At 57.1% G+C, this 18,892-nt stretch overlaps 1 protein-coding gene across 7 annotated transcripts in view; it reads right to left on the reverse strand.

Annotated features, from left to right (window-relative positions):
* The window catches only part of COL16A1 (collagen type XVI alpha 1 chain), a 52,250-nt gene that overhangs the window by 1,247 nt on the left and 32,111 nt on the right, over positions 1-18,892 (reverse strand). For 4 of the 7 annotated variants that reach the window (XM_009203592.4, XM_017959137.3, XM_009203600.4 and 1 more), the window contains 22 exons: positions 18,209-18,253; positions 17,199-17,243; positions 15,399-15,452; positions 14,772-14,825; positions 14,183-14,236; positions 12,643-12,687; positions 12,488-12,541; positions 12,189-12,224; positions 11,779-11,841; positions 9,255-9,326; positions 8,992-9,045; positions 8,011-8,055; positions 7,766-7,810; positions 7,415-7,468; positions 6,934-6,987; positions 5,249-5,299; positions 4,824-4,913; positions 3,352-3,387; positions 2,688-2,732; positions 1,560-1,748; positions 1,054-1,120; positions 130-306 (listed from right to left, as the gene is read on the reverse strand). In XM_009203592.4, coding sequence (XP_009201856.2) covers positions 130-306; positions 1,054-1,120; positions 1,560-1,748; positions 2,688-2,732; positions 3,352-3,387; positions 4,824-4,913; positions 5,249-5,299; positions 6,934-6,987; positions 7,415-7,468; positions 7,766-7,810; positions 8,011-8,055; positions 8,992-9,045; positions 9,255-9,326; positions 11,779-11,841; positions 12,189-12,224; positions 12,488-12,541; positions 12,643-12,687; positions 14,183-14,236; positions 14,772-14,825; positions 15,399-15,452; positions 17,199-17,243; positions 18,209-18,253 — 1,429 coding nt within the window. The other 3 variants (XM_009203604.4, XM_009203596.4, XM_009203611.4) reach the window with 2 other exon arrangements.

Below are 18,892 nucleotides of genomic sequence, written 5' to 3' on the forward strand. Positions count from 1 at the left end.
AACACACACACACACACACACACACACACACACACACACACACATCCCATATTCACAACAGACCTCATGGAATACTTAGGTCTGCCCCAAAGGACTACATGTGTCCCTTGGAAACTAGGGCAGAGCTACCTCTCATTCCTGGCAAGCCCTGCCGTCCTTCTCTGCCAATCTGACCAGGGAGCCCAGGTGACCCTGGAGCGCCTGGCCTGCCGGGAGCACCATCCTTCCCTGGGGGCCCTGGTCGACCTGGAGCCGCCGCCATCTCCATGGGGAACTGCATCCTGGAGGTGTAGTAAGCCATTCTCTCTGTAAAAAAAAGGACAAGGACAGGGACAGGTCAGAGGGTCCCCCGGGGACTCAGAATGAATGCAGATGCCGCATATAGGTCACCAGCATGGAGTCCACAGCAGCCTTCCTTCACAGGGATGTCAGGGCAAGGAGTATGGCGGTCAGTCTCCCAAGGGGGGTCCCATGTCCTGGGCTCCACATCGCTCCCCATGGAGATCCTTCCAAAGCACAGATCTGACTATGGCATCTCTGCTCCAACAGCCCTCATTAGTTCACCGCCGGCTTCAGAATAAAGCCTGGATCCCTTGCTTGGCATTCAAGGTCTGCTTCCCAAGCAAGACGTTCAGCCCCTTCAGGACAGGGCCTGTGTTTCCCCCAGTCCCTGGCACATCAATGTTGGATGAACAAATGAACAGAAAAAACACTTCAAATAGACCACCCCAGCCATCTTCCAGTGCCACTCGCCCCTGTATTTAGAGCTCACTTCAGGCAGACTCGTTTGATACCAATTTTCTTGTCTGTCTCCTTTGCTCAAGTGGGGGCTTGGGGAACGCGGGAGGGAATCATTTTATCTCTGAACAGAGCAGGTGACAAGGAAGGTCTGAAGGATAATTGAACATCTGCCTATCAACCCCAGGCCTGTGAGTGTGTGGAGGGTGAGAGCAGGAGGACATTGAGGTTTAAGGAAAAGGAGGCCAAAGCAGGGCAGAGAAGTCTCAGGAAGGGCAGGCAGCACCCACTGCCACCCAGCTGGCTGCCAGTTACCATCAAACATTTTAATGATCTCTTGTCTGATGAACCTCTTGATTTCATCATAATTCACCATGTCTCCCTGAAGAAAGAGAAGAAAACCTGCCTCAATTATACTTCCAAGCCTGGCACTTTCCCCTATGGAAATAAAGGATGGGGAGGAAGGCAAAGGTCCCAGGAGCCTCCCACACTTTTTTTTTTTTTTTTTTGAGACAGAGTCTCACTTTGTCACCCAGACTGGAGTGCAGTGGCGCGATCTCGGCTCACAGCAACCTCCATAAGTCCTTAATCCAAAGTCCTAACCACCCAGAAATGGTACAAAACATTTTGTGCTTAAGTGCATTTTTCTGGGGTGAGGGTCCTGTCTTCCCCACTCTTCTGCACACAGTTAAGAGCCGCCCTCTGTGGGAGCCATGCTCTTTCCCACAGAATGTCAGCAGGAGCTTGGAAGATGATCTGTGCTCCACCCCACATGCCTGCTCTATGGGACAGTGCCCACAGCCGCCAGCCTTCCCCCTTACCATGGAGCCAGGCACACCAGGCAAGCCAGGGCTCCCTGAAGGCCCTGGAGCTCCAGGGTGGCCTCTCTCTCCTGCAGGGCCTGGTGGCCCAACAGGCCCCATGGAACCACTCTTGCCAGGCCCACCAGGCATGCCGGCTCTCCCCTTCTCCCCTGCCTGGCCCTTCTGTCCTGCGGCTCCCGGATCACCCTACAAAGATAGATACTTAGTGCTGTCAAATTTACATCATGATGTCTCACCAATCTGCCCTTTTCTCTCCATCCTCCCACCAGGCCCCCAGTGTCTCCCTCTAGACTGTGGCCACAGCATCCTGACAGGTCACTCCGCCTCACTGCCCCAGAGTGGTCCTTCTAGAAGAGTTCTCCTGGCATTACTCCCTTTACTCCCTGCTTAGAAATTCCGATGGCTCCCAAATGTCCTCAGGATAAAGCACTCATTCGTTGGCTGGGCATGCAAGGCCATTCATGATGTGGTCCTGATCTTTCCTTCCTCAGCCTCCTCTCCCCACCCTCCACTTCCCGCCAGACCTCACTGGTGATAATTCTCTGCTTCTGCCGTGTTGTTGTGGTCCTCCTGGCCTGAAATCCCTTTCTCCTCATCTCTCTCTACCCTGTGCACCCCTCCAGAGCTGAAGCTCCCGTTCCCGTTCTCTCCATAGCCTCTCCGACTCCCCAGGCTGGGTTAGGTGCTCCTCCCTCTCATCCCACAGCACTATGTCTCATCATCTTCTGGAAAACTTGTCAATCCCTAGTGTAAGTGTGACTGGTCTATTGTGAGCACCTATTGTTCAGGGACCTCTGTTTACCTGAGGCCAGGACAAGAGCCTGGAATGTGAGCAGGAGCAAGGGGGTACTCGGGAAATGGAAGCAATGAATGAATGAATCAGTCAATCAGTGTGTAAATGAATTGGAGATTTCCTTCCTCACAACCAATAAAAACCTACCCGGGGGGCCGGGTAATTACCCCATAGGAGAAATTTTCAGACACTATGCTGCTCCAAGTTCTGCAATTTTTTACCTTGCCCAGTGGCCTTCCTGTGTCTCCTCTCTGTGGCTAAAGTCATAACTTGGAGCTGGGCTACATCCACTCATGAGCTTCTCCTCTCAAACCCAGCCAGTGCCCACTCACCTTGGGACCAGGAGGTCCATAGAGTCCCTGCTTTCCAGGGGGTCCCTAGAGGAAAGCAAAAGTCAGAGCTGAAGTCCGGGCAGCATCTCTGAGGCTCCCTGGGGAGGGAGGAGCGGTGAAGAGGCCCTTTCCACAGCCCAAGGCCCCCAAGTGTGTCCAACCAGGCTCTGTGTGAGCAAGGACTGCAGCCTCCCTGCCCGCAGAGGGGCTGACAGCTGGAAGGGAGAGTGATGTCTTCTGGAGCATGGCCTTGTTGAAGCGTGTTGGTTGGGCCCCCATCACAGATGAAGAGAGTCGAGAAGAAGTCAGAATGAGAGGGCCAGTCTGTGGCATACTGGGGGGCCTGGAAAGACGTGGTGCCCAGGAGATGTTTGTTTGGAATTTATTATTATCATTATTATTGTTGTTGTTGTTGTTGTTGTTGTTTTCTTTTTGACCAGGTACAGAGTTTTAAAAAATGGTAAAACAAATCTCACTCCCATCCTTGGCCTCAAGTCTCTAATTCCTCTCCCCAGGACAACAAGGGTTAACAATTTCCTGTATATCTGTCCAGAGATAGTCCGTACATAGAGGGAATGTTTACTGAATAAATGAAGAGGAGTCAGGGCAAGGTGAGGAGGGAGAAGCATCCCCAAGGAAACAGAGAAGACCAGTACAACCGTACCTCTTTGCCAGCTGCACCATCTGTACCAGGTTCACCCTGGGGAGTAGAGAGCAATGGAGACGTGATGAGCTCCATCCCAGTTTGGTGTCAGATGCCTCGCTGTGTACACAGGGCATGCCCAGCCCCCTGTTCCACCCAGAGGCCACGATCCTCCAGCCCTCACCCTCTGACACTCTGGGCCATGGAAACTCAGACCCCCACCCCCTACTCCAGCCTGATCCCAGAGCCCCAACAGCTCCCAGCCCCCATCTACAAGAGCTTTACAAGGGAAGAACAGACCGTGCCTGCCTTGCTGTGTGCTTGGATCCTGGCACCTTACACACTCCCTGGCTCTGAGTCTATGTTAAACGTTTGCTGAATGAACACATGAGCAGCCTGAGCCGGCCCCCTCCCCGAGACCAGCAAGGCTGCCTCCTTTGGCCAGCCCCCTTCTGATGGCTGCTGGAGAAGAGGACTCTGATTGCTAGGTAAGTGGGAGATTCATCCAGGGGCCATGGAGGCTCCTGAGCCTGCAAAAAGGGAGGCAGGGTCCTTGGCACGAATCAGGGCGAATAGGTGTGGTGAGACTGGGCCCTCCTGGCAGATGGGCTAACTAGAGTCAGACACCCCAGCCCAGGCCACCAGCCCCACGGTCACTGCTGCTGCCCCCCAGAAAAAGTCTGCATTGACGGAACGCATCCTGATGGGTCCCAGGAGACCTCGGTCCCTGCCTCTGCTCTCCCAGGAGACTTTTCATCCCTGACCCTGGCAATCAGTTGCACCTGATGGGGTTCACCTGTCTGGAACTTTTAAGAGAGGTAGATTTTCAGAGTGGCTAAGGACCAAGTTCTGGAGTCAGGCAGGCTGGGGTCAAGTCAGAGCTCTTCCACTCACTAGCTATGTGACTCCGAGCAACCTGCCTCTAAGGAAACCTTGCAGAGCCCCCATTTCCTCATCTGTAAAACAGGGACAATCAGATCCACTAAACGGGGCTGCAGCACAGATTAAGACAAAATGCACAGCAAGCACTTAGTCCACCATTCGGCACACATCGATGACCGATATATCAGCGCTCTTAGTGTTAAACGTGAGCTGAGACCAAGTCCTGGTTTCCGAGGACCTCGGGAAGTTACAGTAACAGCACTGCATTTCTGCTTCCTGACATTTAGCAAGATTTTCTGTGGTTACCGACAAGCTCCCCCGGGGAAGGGGCAGGGGCAGAACAGGGACACATAGCCGAGGGGTCTGCAGAAGGTTGATGCTGTGGCACCATCACAGGCAGTGACCTCGTGTGCAGCCTGGCACAGCACTGCCTTGCAGGGCCTGTTCTTCCAAACTCAGCATGATCCTCAGGCCTGAGCACCACGCTGCCATCCTGCCATGCTGACAGCCTCTCTTTCCTTGGAGACCCCAGATATATTGTGCTGTGCTCAACGGGCCTTAAGCCAACTGCTCTTTCCCCCTGGGCTATGCTGTGGGATGTGGGATCTTACCGGGGGGCCAGGGTGTCCAGGGGGGCCGGGCTGGCCTGGGAGGCCTGCAAGGCCCCTTTCTCCGGTGGCTCCTCGGTCTCCTTTTAGACCCTTGAGAATAGGAAGGGGGACAGTGAGAGGGGAGGGAAGCAGGCAAAATGGACCCCCATGTAGACAGAGACAGACACCCCATCCTGTGCCAGGGACTACAGGGAGAGGTGGCACTGCCTGAACTTGCAACAGGACTCTGAGATGACCTCCAGCCCTCTCCAAAGCCCGCTACCACATCCTGGAAGGCGAGATCTTTGGAGGCCGGAGGGGCTGACGCCAGGGAAGTAGGGGATGAGACAAAGTGTTCTGCATCCCCACAGCTTGCTCTGAATGGCGCCACAGCCAAGCAGGGCAAAACTCCTGGGAGGGAGGAAGGAGCGGAGTGTGCTACTCACCACTGCAGAGATCCCAGCAGGTCCTGGCTGGCCTGGAGGCCCTGGTGGCCCCTAAAGAGAGATGAGTCAGTGGGATAGAAACAGATTCTAACAGTAAGACCCCTGGGAGGCACAGGGCCTGACAGCAGGAGCCAGCTCTAAACTGCAGCGCCTCCATTTCCTCTGGAAACCTTCCTTCGCTCTGGTCTTGCACTTGAGCTTCTGACAAGATTTGCGCCCAGAGCTGAGGCCTGGGGGTCCTGGGCACACAGGACCCTCCCTCCAATGCAGGCTGAGTGGAGCATCTGGGGCTGTGCTGAGGGAAATGATCTGAAAGCCATGGCCAGAGGCCAAGTGCAGAGGAGAAAGGCCTGGGGGAGTTACTCCCTGGCCTAGGTGGCTACTGAGACCCCTGCTTCCCTAAAGGCAGCCCACTTCCTGCTGGTCTATGGAGAAGGGAAGACCAGGAGCTGGGGGTCTGTGTAGCAGTGGGGGAGGGGCAGGGGCTTGGCACTGACCCCGCCATCCACAGTGACAAGGAGCCAACACTCGCTGGCCAACACTGGGGTGCACAGGACTCCAATACCCAGACAGACCCGGCTGCTGCACTAGGTCTGCACTAGGGCGGCGTCTAAAATGCCCTCCTCTAGCTCTGATGCCTACATCCATGCCTCTGCAGTGCAAAAGGTCACCTCCCTGGTCAGAGTGACAACTTCTCTGAACCCCCCGGGCACTTGGGTCTCTCTCAGAGCGCTTCCCTTCACACGCCCAGGTGGCACGTTCCAGAGGCCATGGCCTGTGTTCTATTCATCTCCAGTCTCCTGGGGTGGAAGTGTCCAGCATGGAGACTGCCACACTGCAAGACGACGGGGCCAGACGGACAGAAGTGAGAGGCAGAACCCTGCACCCCCTTGGCCCCAGCCCCACTGAGTCTCCAACGGGGCCACGCTTCTGAGCGTGCCTCCCCCTGTCATCTGCAATGTGAGGGGGAACCAGGCTCAATATGGCGTTCCCAATCCAGGGCCTCTGGACCCCTTGAGATGCATAAAAATAGTGATGGGGGCCTGAGAGTTCTTTTTTTTTTTTTTGGTCGTGAACTATTTTTAACATTTCCAAGAGCCTCCTGGAAATTATTATGCAGCCAGCCACAACAGGGCTGCAACAAAATGCCAGTATCTTCGCTTTTCTCTGGAGTCCCATCAGCTCAGTGCCGTCACACTGATCAAAGGCACTGCCTGGCAGTCGTCTATGTTAGTGATGAGTAAAGTAGACAGGAAATTCATTATTGCTTGATAAATGTCCTCTCCAAGTCACCTCATCTTGGGAAACACACCACCTCTTTACCCAGTTGCCCAAGCCAAATGCAGAAGTCACCCCTGGTTCCTCTCTTTCTGTCACTCTGTCTCCCCAGCCCCAATCCAGCTCATCAGCAAATCCCCCGAGCCTGGCATGGCGCAGCGGCTCCACGATTATTTGTTGACTGAATGACCTTCATCTGATAAGTGAACTTGAATGTGCCCAGAAAATAAGAAAATAACAAAAAGCCTGGAAACCACAGAAAGAGTGGCCCAATGCCCCGTCTAGCTCCCATGGCTGGGGCAGCCCCTATGGCAAGTTCTCTCAGGTCATGACAGCCTACGCGCCACCACCCACCCCGCCAAAATGCTAATTCTTATGGAGACAGAGACAAAAGTGGTTCAACTCACAACGTGGCCGGGGGGACCAGGTCTTCCCTGGGGTCCCATGGCACCAGGTTCACCCTGCAGGAGCCAGAAAAAGGAAAAAATGACACTGAAACTGACTGGCTTGCACCATGTGGCTGTCGGGTGGGAGGGGGCTAGGCAGAATAGGTGGTAACGCCAATGGCCAAAGGAGCCGGGCCAATTCCCAGCCTCCAGACCCAAGTCTCCCAGAGAGTTAGGTAGAGAAGGCGGACCCTCAGCCTGAGCAGGCCAGGCCCTGCCTTTTTAGGTTGGCGACCCAGCAACCTCCAGGGAGCAGAACCAGTTACAATCCTTAAGAGGAGAGAGAAAGTTCAAGACATGCAGTGTTGGGTGACACCCCTCCCAGAAGGCTGAGGACGGAAAGCAGCCAATTTGCCAGTGAGCAGGAAGCAGCAGCTACATCCCAGACTCCTCAGAGTCCAAAGGCAAACTGAAGGCAGCCGTGTGGATCCCTGGTCCTCACCTCTGCGCCAGGCCGGCCAGTGCTGCCAGGGGGACCTGGTTTGCCACAGTCACCCTAGAAGAGAGAGGAACAGCTGGAGCTCACCAGACCTTCACTTGACATCCCTACCCCAAGTCAACCTCACATTAGAGGGGCCCTGCCACCTGCCCCAGCTTTGGCCAGAGGCCCTCTGATGCCCTCCAGCTGGTAGACAGAGAAACCCTGACCCAGTCTGCTGCCAGGCACCAGTGGCCCCAGGAGGCTCTGATACTGGGATGGCCTCTCTGCCCAGGATAGGCTGCCATGTCCGCCTGGGGGCAGGCCTTCAGGAAAGCAGACACAACCTGCTTGGCAGAGGTCACCAGCCCTTACCTTAGGTCCTGGGAGGCCAGGATGTCCTGTTTTCCCCTTGAAGCCCTGAAAGAAAAGGCAGGGAGTTCTCCTGTCCCTCATGTCAGCTGGGGCCTCTTCCCACTCCTCCTTTCTCAGTTCAAACCATTCAAACCAATCCAAAGTCATAACACGGTCCATGGAAGATCTGGATTTGAGCTGTTGCAGCCACCCAGACAGAAGCTGCAACTTCGCAGCTTCCAACTCCTTCCTCCAGCTCAACTTACCGGTGGTCCCATGAGTCCAGGGGGGCCAGCAGGACCAGGGTCCCCCTAGGAAAAGAGACGAGGAGGATTGAGACAAGAGTTTTGCTCAGCTTGTATCCAACTCATACCACTGTCCTCCCCTCTCTCAAGCCCTCCTCAGCTATCCCAGGATGGAGGGAAGAATCCAAACCTGGCTCAGCCTCTGACTGGCTGTGGATCCTCAGTGACTTCCAGCCCCTCTCCGGGCCTTAGCTTTCCTTCTTTGGGATATATAAGGGGGCTGACTTTGATTTTTTTTTTTTTTTTTGAGACGGAGTCTCGCTCTGTCGCCCAGGCTGGAGTGCAGTGGCCGGATCTCAGCTCACTGCAAGCTCCACCTCCCGGGTTTACGCCATTCTCCTGCCTCAGCCTCCCGAGTAGCTGGGACTACAGGCGCCCGCCACCTCGCCCGGCTAAGTTTTCGTATTGTTTAGTAGAGACGGGGTTTCACCGTGTCAGCCAGGATGGTCTCGATCTCCTGACCTCGTGATCCGCCCGTCTCGGCCTCCCAAAGTGCTGGGATTACAGGCTTGAGCCACCGCGCCCGGCTGACTTTGATATTCTACCCTGTCCCATGGCCCCAGCCCTTTCAGATTCCCCAGCAAAACCCAAGGAGCCAGGGCTTGCTCAAGTCCTTCCATGTCCACACCCTGATTCTTCCTGAAGCCCAGCCTGGTTTCCTCGGCTGTCTGAGTTTCTGCATACATAGTGCCTTCACCATCTGCCTTTGGTGAGACCTAGCTCGCCTAACCTGCTTAAGGCCACTAGGAGAACTGGGAAGCCAAGGGGCTGTGATGCCATCGGGGAGCTGGAGTGCAGAGAAAGACAGACCAAGGGAGGGCATGGGTGCCTCCTGACAAAGACAGGGATATGTTGGTTCTTTCCATCAAGGTTACCTTGACTTTGGCTCCCTCGGCAAAAAGGAGGGGAAGGGATGCTTGCCCTCCCGGCCCATCATCTCACCCTCAAGCCAGGCTTGCCGTCCTTCCCATCCAGACCATCCAGACCGGCGGGGCCCTGGAAACAGGAAAGAGGCATTTCTGCATGCTGGTGCGGGAGCCCTAGGAGGTGGGAGACCTGGCCCAGCCCCTCAGTTCTCTCCACCCCTCCCCTGACTCCCATCCCAGCACACACACACGTGCACCACACACGTGCACCACACACGTGCACCACACACATGTGCACACACCCCACACACCTGCCACGCTAAAAGGGCACACACTCACCTGAATCCCAGGAGGTCCCGGTGGCCCAGGGGAACCAGGCATGCCTGATGGGCCTCGAATCCCTTCGCTGCCCTGGAAACCATCCCCCCCCACCAATAAAGTCATCAGGGCTTTGCCCTCCCTGTGGAGACCAGGCCCTGGGTCAAGGGTCCTGGTGACTGCTGGAATCAGGACAGCTGGCTTCTGGGCCCCATCTGTCCCTGTCTAACTGCATATGTGCCACTCGTTGCCTCCCCAGGAGGATCTGTCTTCATCTGCAAAGCATCCCCTTTCCTTGCTGCCCCATGAGGAAGGGACAGGGCATCTTCTCCAGTGCTGACCCAGGGGCTGGCATGGCAGGGGCTCAGTAGCATGTGCTGAACTGAAAGCACAGCTTCCATCCACTGCGAATGCTGCCTGTTGCATTCTACTCCTCCATCAGACCCTCTGCCTCCTCCCCACCTACCTCCCGGCCTTTCCCCCCACCCCAATAGACATGGGCCGGGGCTGCACAAAGGCCTCAACAGCGCACCCAGTGCCATGTGGGCTCTGATTCCCCAAGATGAAAAAGTGGGTGCCCCTGTCCTCCAGGAGCTCACAATCCAGTGAGGGTTACGGGCCCAACACAACCAGGGGCAATACAACAGTCCATGTGTTCTGTGTGGAAAGGAGCTGAGGGAGCCCAGAATGGGGAGCAGTTCCCTCTGGCTGGGGATCAGGGAAAGTGTCACAGAAGTGTCACCAGATGCTAGACTCTGGGATTGGGCAGGTGGAAGAGAAAAGCACATGCCAAAGGGAACCTAAGAGAAGGATAAAGATTTGCAAGTGGTCACATGCCTGGCCTGGCCAGGGTGTCTGGGGGAGCCTGTGGGATGGGCCAGCAGGCAGAAGAGGCTGGAAGAGTCACCTTAATGAGTGGGGGCCCTGAACGCTGTGCTAAACTTTACTGAACAGTCAGTGGTTTTTAAGCTGTACTTCTCAGAGCGCTGGGGCTCCTGGGGGAGTCTTGAAGCTGGGGGCATGAAGTGGGGACTGAAGAGGGGGACTCCAGGACCCCCATCGTTGTCTCAGCCAGGGAACTCCACTTGTATTTGTTTTGTAGATTGAGGTTTTTACATTTGCTTTTATGTGATAAAAAGGCTCTGGGACTACAAAATAAAGTCTAAAAACCCCTGCTACAGGCACTGGGGAGCCATTGAAGGTTCAAAGCAGAAGAGTGATGAGAACTGATGCATGGATTGGAGTTTACTAGAAAAGGCAGGGGGAGGCAAGCAGCATAGCAGGGGAGGCTGCTGCATTCTCCCAGTGTGGAGAGGGTGGCTGCCCTGGATCAGTGGCTGTAGGGTGGTCAAGGGAAGGGATCCCACTAGAGAGACTCAGCAAAGGGGAAAAAGAACTTGGGGGGGCATTGCAATGCCACCAGCCACCAGGAGGGGTCAGCACAGCCCCAACCAATGTTGGCCCCCACTGGGAGTTGGGATGAAGAACCACTGGCCAGAGGTTTGGGATTCTCTGCAATGACCAGCCTAAGGAGAGCAGGGGCTGCCACTCAGGTCCTCTGCAGGGAAGGCAAGTGAAGAGAGCTAGCAACCACCACTGTCCCAACCATGGCTGATCAGCGTGGGCTCTGGGGAGGTAGTGAGGGTCCCAGGTCCTCCTGGAGCTGGGAAGGAAGTCTCAGCTCTGCTGCTAACACCACTGTGTGCCTCTGGGCTGCCCCAAGCCTTATGGGCATCAGTTTCCTCACCTGCACAGTGAGACGTTCATGTGTGTGCTCTCAGGGGAAAGAGGCTCTCCACAAGGCTGTAGGCTCCTACCTGTCCCTCTGGACCCAGATGCCCCCGACCCCCAGCTCAGAAGTCAATCTTGGGGCTTCTTATACCACCCACTCAGCACATCTAGGGAGCCCAGAGGTTGGGCCGAGACAGGGATGTCAGCCCCAAACCAAGGCAGAGCCATGTCTCCAGCATTTATCAAGCCAAAGTCAAGAGCAGCCAGCATAGGAGCTCCCCCAACTGCTGCTCCCCCAACCCTTGCCACCAGGCAGGACACAGGCCACCCCTGCCCTCTCTGGGCCCTTGGGGACAACTGGAGCATGGCTACCCAGGAGGAGCCCATTCCCCTTCCACGCTTGTGTCCTCCTTCAGGACGTGCTTCCCCTTCTCTCAGCTCCTTGCTCGTCCTCCCGCCCAGGAGACGAAGGTGGCCTGGGCTGCCTGTCGCATTCTAGTCCTCCATCAGACCACTGCCTCCTCCCCACCTACCTCCCTGCCTTCCCCCCCATCCCAGCAGACAAGGACCTGGGCTGAACAGAGGCCGCAGGCATCCTGGGCCAAGCAGACATCCCGAGGAGCCCACTGGTCCGCTGCAGGCCGTGTCAGCCTCCAGTAGTCACTGGGCCCATCCTGGAGGCCTCTTTTTCCAGCCTTGATGCAACTGGGTCAGTCTTGGAATTTCCTGAAAGCCTGATGCTAGGGGTGGGACAAGGGCATGGGAGCTGCATGGCTCAGATCTGTGACTTTGGCCAGCCCGGGGTCCTGCTCACCTTCTCTGCTTGAGGGCCAGGTGGGCCAGGTGCTCCAACTTTGCCTGGAAATCCAGGGGGACCCTGTATCAACAAAGGGGCAGGCAGGAATGAAAGTGGGGCTGGAGGGGGAGCTCCCCTTCTTTCTTCTTCCTGTGTGTGATGCACTGTTGTTAATACAATTCATTTCGACTTCCTAGAAGCACCACCCGGGAGCATGACATCTGCCGGGCCTGCCGGGCTGGGGCCCACCCAAGAGGCTGGGCTCTCAGGTCCTGGTTCCTGGAATCAGGCCTGGCCACCCAGGCCGTTCTCCCCTGCCTCTCCCCTCTTCTCCCCAGGACCATCCTCCCCTAGCCTGGCCTGGTCAGGCCTGTCCCTCCCGATGAGACCACATCAGACAGAGCCGGCTTTGTGTCTTCTTCACTCACCGGTGGGCCCGGAAAGCCTGGCTGGCCTTGAAATCCCTAGGGTGAGAAGCAAGGGACAGTGTACTGTGCCACCCCCTCTCTCCTGCCTGGCTGCCCAGGAGGAAAGAGTGACAGGTGGGGCACCCTCAAACCCACGGGCGTTGCTCTCCCCTCGGCCCACCATGGCTGGCAGGTAAGGCTCTGGGCATGAGGTAGGTAACAGCCCAAGGACAGGTAGGGTGGGGAGACTAGAGCTGGTGATCATCAGGGACCCAGCCCCTTCTCTGCCTCCCTGCAGCCGGGTCCCAATCGTCACTCACCTGGTCGCCCTTCTCACCCGAGTTCCCTTGGGGTCCTCGCTCTCCTCTGGGACCCTGTCACCCACAGAGAACAATGCAGCCGAAACCTAATCTTCCTGCCCTCAGATCCCAGGACAAGATCAGGACTATGTCTCCCCATGCCCTCCTTCACTCACCGCTGGGCCTGGGGGGCCCGGGAGGCCTTCAGATCCTGGGGGTCCCTAAGGACACAAAGGAACAGAATCAGTCACTCCTCCTGGGGAGGTGAAGGATGAGGTAGGGGGATGTGACAGGGGACTGCCTAGAACAGAGGCGGCACATGCTGGGAGGCCCCTGAGCTGGCAGGCCCCCTCTGCCTGGTCTGCTCAGGCTTCCCTGCTCTTGCCTGAGCTGCTGAACCAGCCTCCTAACTTGTCCTGCCACCTCCTGGTTCACTCCAAGTCAGCCAGCAAATGGCTGCCCTCTTCTCCTCCGACACAGCTCTGATTATGTCACTCTCTTGCTCAAACACCTTGTGCGGCTCCCTCTGCATCTGAGTGGGGCGCACACTTCCCAACAACGTTGGTCTTTGCGGCAGCCTGTGATCTGGCACCAGCCACCCTTTCCCACTTCTCCTCCCTCTCTCCTTCTCATCTTCCGCCTTGCTCAGTCAGACTGCTGTTCTCTGACACACTCTATACCCTCCCACCCCCAGGCCTTTGCACCCTTGGCACAGCTTTCCCTCCTACCTAGAATGCCCCCTTCTCCCCGTTCTAGGTCTCCTGAACTCTTGCCAAATCATTTGATGGCTGGAAGCTGTTCCTGCAGTGCCCCGCCCAGCCTCTCCCTCTGGAATTCCCCAGTACAGACAGCCACAGGGATCCCTCCCTCCTGCTAGTCAGCTCTAAGCTCAAATGCCACCTGCTCAGAGAGGCCTTCCTGCCCCTCCGCTTCGATGGTGCCCAAACACCTCTCCAGCCCCTTCCCCCGTCCCACTTCCTCCAGGAGTCCCAGCCCTCATCGTTCCTAGGCACTTGTTTATTCATCTGGCAGCTGCCTCCCCCATGGCAGGGCAAGAGGGCAACTGCCTGCTGTGTTCACGGAGACATCCTCAGAGGTGAGCCCGGCACCCCGCAGGCCCCTGAGAAATATCTGTTACTGAGTAAATGCCTGATGGGGTTTGCGAATTCTACTGGGGCCTCACTGAAATTGGTGACTCTGTAAGGCTGCAGTCCCAGTTTGACTGATCCTAGATCTGAGGTTTGTGAGGTTTGTCACCAGATAGATGTGGGTTCAAGTCCAGGTTCCACCACTGACTCACTCACTAGCTTCGGGACCCTGGGTGAGTCTCAGCTTTGTCACTCTGGGGGCCCCAGTGTCCTCATCTGGTCACAGCCCAACTCCCGTGCTCAACATGGGGCCTGGCAGGCCTTGGCTCTGGAGGGTGGTCCTGGGGGGCCTGGGGACCACTGGGGGTCTACAGTCCCAGGTCCTCCTTTGCGTGAGGCAGAGGAATGCTTCTGCAGCTGCCTCCTGGCCCCCTCCCCTTGGCAGCCCTGCGAGGATTCTCCTCACAGCCTCCACCTCCGCAGGGCCCAGCCTGTGCTGCAGGCTCGGGGGCGGGGGGGCAGCAGGGGTCACAGTCCTCCCCTTCACAGGCTGCTGCCAAGTCTCTAGCCAGAGGCTGTGCGGCTCCACGTGCAGCCCTGCACCCGCCCCCGCGCTGCTGGGACTCACCGGCTCTCCTTTCTCTCCCGCTGACCCGGTGTAGCCACGTTCCCCCTTGATGCCCTGACAAGTGGCAAAGAGACAGTGGAATTAGCCCCGCAGAATTAGCCCGTCACGGCGCTAATGCGAGGAGTGGAGACTGTAGCTGGCACCCAGACCGGTTCTGGGGGGATGGCACTGGGAGGACTGCTGGGGTCTCCAAAGCTGCCGTGCCTCCCACCAGCCACCGTGCCCCCCAAGCCCCCATTGGAAAAGGAGGATACACCCACCCAGCAGCTTCTGTGGGGGTGGCACCTCTAAGCTGTCTCTCCAATCTCCCAAACCCCCCACCCCCAGGAGGTAGATCTCAGTTCTTGCCGTGTCTGGGCCTGGCAGAGTGTTCTGAGAGTCAGGCCTGAGCAGAGTGGTGGGACCAAGCCACGCTGCAAGGGGGCTACAATGGGGAGAGGAGGCTGCATGGACTTTAGGCAAAGGAAGAGGCTGAAATGCCCGTGAATGGGGAGCCCGCCGAGGGTTGCCCAGCCTGGCTCTGTCCTGACCACCAGCCCAAGCCTCCGGTACCCAGCACCCACTCCCCAGCAAGAGTCCCCTTACTCACAGGCAGTCCTGGGGGGCCCATGGCACCTGGGTAACCTGGTTGCCCTGGAGGACCCTACGAAGAAAGGCAGACATGATGGATAGCCCCCCAACATTTCTGTTCTCCCCTCGCTGGGTAAGAGGGTAGCCAAAGCTAAAACCTCTGAGGCTGCCATCTAGCAGGTGCCAGCCTGCCCCAGCACTGCACACTGGGCCATCTCCCCAAGCCCCAGGTCCCCTTGGTCGTGACCTCCACCACAGACCTGGGCTGGGGGTGCGAACCCCAGCCTGGCCCAGACCCTGACAGCTGAGCCGGAACAGGGATCCCAGAGCAGGCGTGAGGACCAGGGAAGAGGGGGTGGGCAGGGATGCTGAGTGACGAAGGCGGAGGGCAGGAGGGGAGCCCTCAGGGACGCTGCTGGAGGACAGGGGCTATGCATGCTTCTGGCAGGGAGTCAGGGCGCATGGAGATCGGCCTCCTTTGCTCCTGGGGGAGTGTGGAAACCTCACACTGAGGGAATCCTGGCAGAAGGGCAGAGAGTCATAAGGAGTCCACCTCCCAGCTTCCACTTGGCAGCCACCCCTCGGAGCCCAAGCTCTGCCTCCCCAGCTCTTCCTCCCTTTCCAGCCCCTGCCAGCTTCCTCTTACCGGCTCCCCCTTGTCTCCAGTCAGGCCTGTGAGGCCTCGCTCTCCTTGAAGGCCCTTGGAGAGAAAAATCATAAGAAACTGCAGGAGCGGGCTGTCCCCACCCAGCCCCTGACTCCTTCCCCCTGCCCCACTGCCTTCTGTTCCCACTCCAGGCAAATGTGGAGGCCAAAGTGGCTCTCTAGTGTCCCTAGCAAGGTGACCCGTAAGGGTGTGCTCCAGCAGGATGAGTGGTAGAGGTGTGAACCCCCACATATGAGTGCCTTTCAGGAGGATACTCTGCAAGACAGGTAACTGTAGAGATATGCCCTCCAGTGGGGGTGACTCTGGGAGGGTACCTCTCAGGTGCCCGTCACTGGTATGCCCTGCCATGGTAACTGACTGGGGTACACCTTTAGGAAGCTGACAGATCAGATGTGTGCTCATTCTGAGGGGCAACCATCAGGAGAGGTACCCCGGATGGATGCTGCCACCAAAGTGTATCACATCATCAGACACCCAACACTTACCTGTCCAAGTCCCCCACCCCAAGCCAAAGATCACTTTCTTGGAGGGAGGCAGGGGAGAGACACAGGAAGGCTGCCTCCAGAGCAGTCCCTGTCACTTTGTAGGGTGAGAGGGCATGTCACTTTCCACGAGAGCTACAGCCCCCACCCCTAAATCCTTACCCCGGCCTTTGCGGGTGCCGCGCCATTACAGGCATCTTTTGTGCCCCCTTCTCCCTCATCCCCTCAAGAGACGGCGCCCAAACCTTTCCACGACACAAGACAGATGGCTAGACGGACAGATGGCCCCTTCACCCAAGCAAGCAGAAACAGACAAGGCCCGGCCACAGATGAGGAGGTGGGGACAGATGGAACTGTGACGAGGAGGGGCCCTGCTCCCTGAGCCTCCATCACCAGGCCTGGGAGGAGAGGAGCCAGGCCCCAGGAACACGCAACCTGACAAACAGGAGGTTAGTTTCCGTGACCCAGGAGGGAGCAACAGTGAGGCTGGGGGTGATGTAAACACACCTGTGACGATGACGAAGGCAGAGCAATTAACGACACCTGGCAGAAGGAGCCGGCCAAGGTGCCGGGCACAGAGGGGCAGGGCCGCACGACACCCAGAAACCCAACTGGCTGGTATCACATGCCCCACCTTGGAGCAGACTGGGACTGGAGCCAAGGAAGAGGAAGGGAAGAGGAGGCAGCTGAGAGTTTCCTCTAGGACGATGGAAAAGGTGCAGGAAGGGCTGCCTTTAAATCCCTGGGTGCCTCTGGACAGCCCTGCCAAGCAGCAGGGCAGCAAACCTGTGCCAGCCTGCAATGTGAAGCCCTAAAGCTTTGGCATCTCTGCTGGGCTCTGAGCCAGGTGCCTGGCAGGGTCCCAAGAACTACTTTCAGCAAATCTTCAGGCAACACCGAAGGTGGTGAGAAGCAGGAGGCAGAGTGAGAAGGCAGGAATGGAGGAGCCCCCTAGAGGCACCAGCTTAAGAGGGAGGTTCACAAGCTCAGGAGGACTTGCGGGAGTGCTGCAGGATGGTGGGAGAAATGGAGAAGGAAGACAGAACGTGGTAAGAGAGAGAAGAGGAGAGAAAGAACGCAGGAGAGGAGGGAGAGGAGAAAATGAAAAGGAGTCAGAGACTGGGAGGATGTCCAAGCTGCTGTGACCTCAGAGAACCTGTGTCGTTAGCTACCGTGCCTGAAGGGGGACAACAAACACGGAGGACGGAGGTGAAGGCACGACAGGAGGGAGACAAGCAAAAGCCACAGAGACCTGGCTGATGAGGGGAGGGGAGGTCGAGCAGTGCTAGGTTCTTACAGGCAATCCGGGGGAGCCAACAGCACCAGGAAAACCTGGGGGGCCCTGGTGGGAGAAACAGGCAGGTCACATCTCGTAGGCACAGTAACCCTGGACAGCCTGGAGGGCACAGTCTGGGGCTTGGGGGTCATGGGGAGAGGAGGTCATGGGAGTATTTTCAAGGCAACTGGAAAAGAGACTCCTTGAAAGTCTTGGCTCAAAAGACAACTGTTCCTCCCTTGGCTCCGGGAAGAAGGGCTCCTCCGTTGACAGAGATGCGGAACGGCTCCAGAGTCAGAGTGCTTCCTGAGTCTTCCGGAGTCTAACTGAAGACCCGGTTGCCGCAGAAGCCCGTTTCTTTCAGCCTTGCCCACCATGCCTGCCACCCGACCTCCAACTGTCCCCCGAGTGGGGGCTCCCTGGCTCTAAGACAGCTCCCACCAGCCATTTTCTTCTCCAAAGAAAGCATTTTCAGTTCTTTCAATCTTTCCTAGTCACTTCTATTTTCCTGCCATGTCGACATCACAGAGGACTCCAGAATAGATGCCCTGGTCTGGTTTTTGTAGATTTACCCTAGAGATGGCCCTACAGAGCAATGGAGGACAGCTCCATCTAAGCCCCGAGCCCTTGTGGGGACTGGCATCACAGGGGCATGGAGAGGTCTGGCCGGCATGCCGCGTGCTTCCCTGGCTGGGAGGCTGGGAGCCTGAAGCCTAGGCCCCCTGCTGAGGGCAGCCTGGGGCCACTGTGGAAAGTGCAGCAGGGGGTGGGGACAGGGAAGCAAAGATGTGCCTCTGAGGACCTCCCCTAAGCAGGACCATAGGCAGTGGGCAGAGCAGGGTGGTTCCAGGGCATTTGGTAGTAGGAGAGCACAGTTCCTGCAGATGCTCTGTGGAGGGACAGGGAGGGCAGTGGAAGTTCCCTCCTCCTGCCTTGCCCAGCCTTTTGGGGACAAGGCCGCGGGATGGTGTCTGAGCGTAACGACCCCTTTGAGAGCCTCTCAAGCAGGCCAGGGCACCACAGATACTTACAATAGGGCCTGGAGGACCCGGGGAGCCCCTCATGCCAGGCGGACCCTGCAAAGGAAGACAAGGGAAATGGATGAAGAGGACCAGGCCCCATAGAGCCCCCGGGGTTCCAGCAGCTTTCCTCCCAGCTTGCCAGGGCCAAGGTCAACAGAGGGCAGCTGTTGTCCAAGCGGAACAATCTTTCATTTGGCTCATTCAATCATCCTACAAACATTTATTGAGCAACTATTATGTACCAGGCATTAGTCCAGGGGCTAGGATCACAGCATAAACAAAATAAATAAAAACCCTTGCCTCAAAGCAGTTACATTCTAGGGGAGACATGGACACTAACAAATAGAATAGGAGCTGGCACATAGTGGTGTTGAGTTGACACCTGTGGAATGTTCCTGAATGAAGTAAATAGGCAGGATGCTGGAGGGTGATTAGTATGATGCAGGCCAAGGGGACTGGAGGCTCTGGGGTTGGTGTGGTGTTCAATTTTAAAGAGGGTGGTCAGGGGAAGTCTGAGAAGGAGACACTTGAGCAGAGCTGAAGGAGTGCAGGAATGAGCCCCGAAGAGTGTTGCAGGCAGAGGACACAGCTGGGCACTGGGAAGGAAGAATGTGTCCTACCCTGGGTCCTGTGTATCCCAGAGGAGCCATGTGCCAGGAGAGCAGATGAGCCCAGAGTGGTAAAGGGCATCAG

Source organism: Papio anubis, chromosome 1, assembly GCF_008728515.1.
Source record: "Papio anubis isolate 15944 chromosome 1, Panubis1.0, whole genome shotgun sequence".
Taxonomy (NCBI): Eukaryota; Metazoa; Chordata; class Mammalia; order Primates; family Cercopithecidae; genus Papio; species Papio anubis.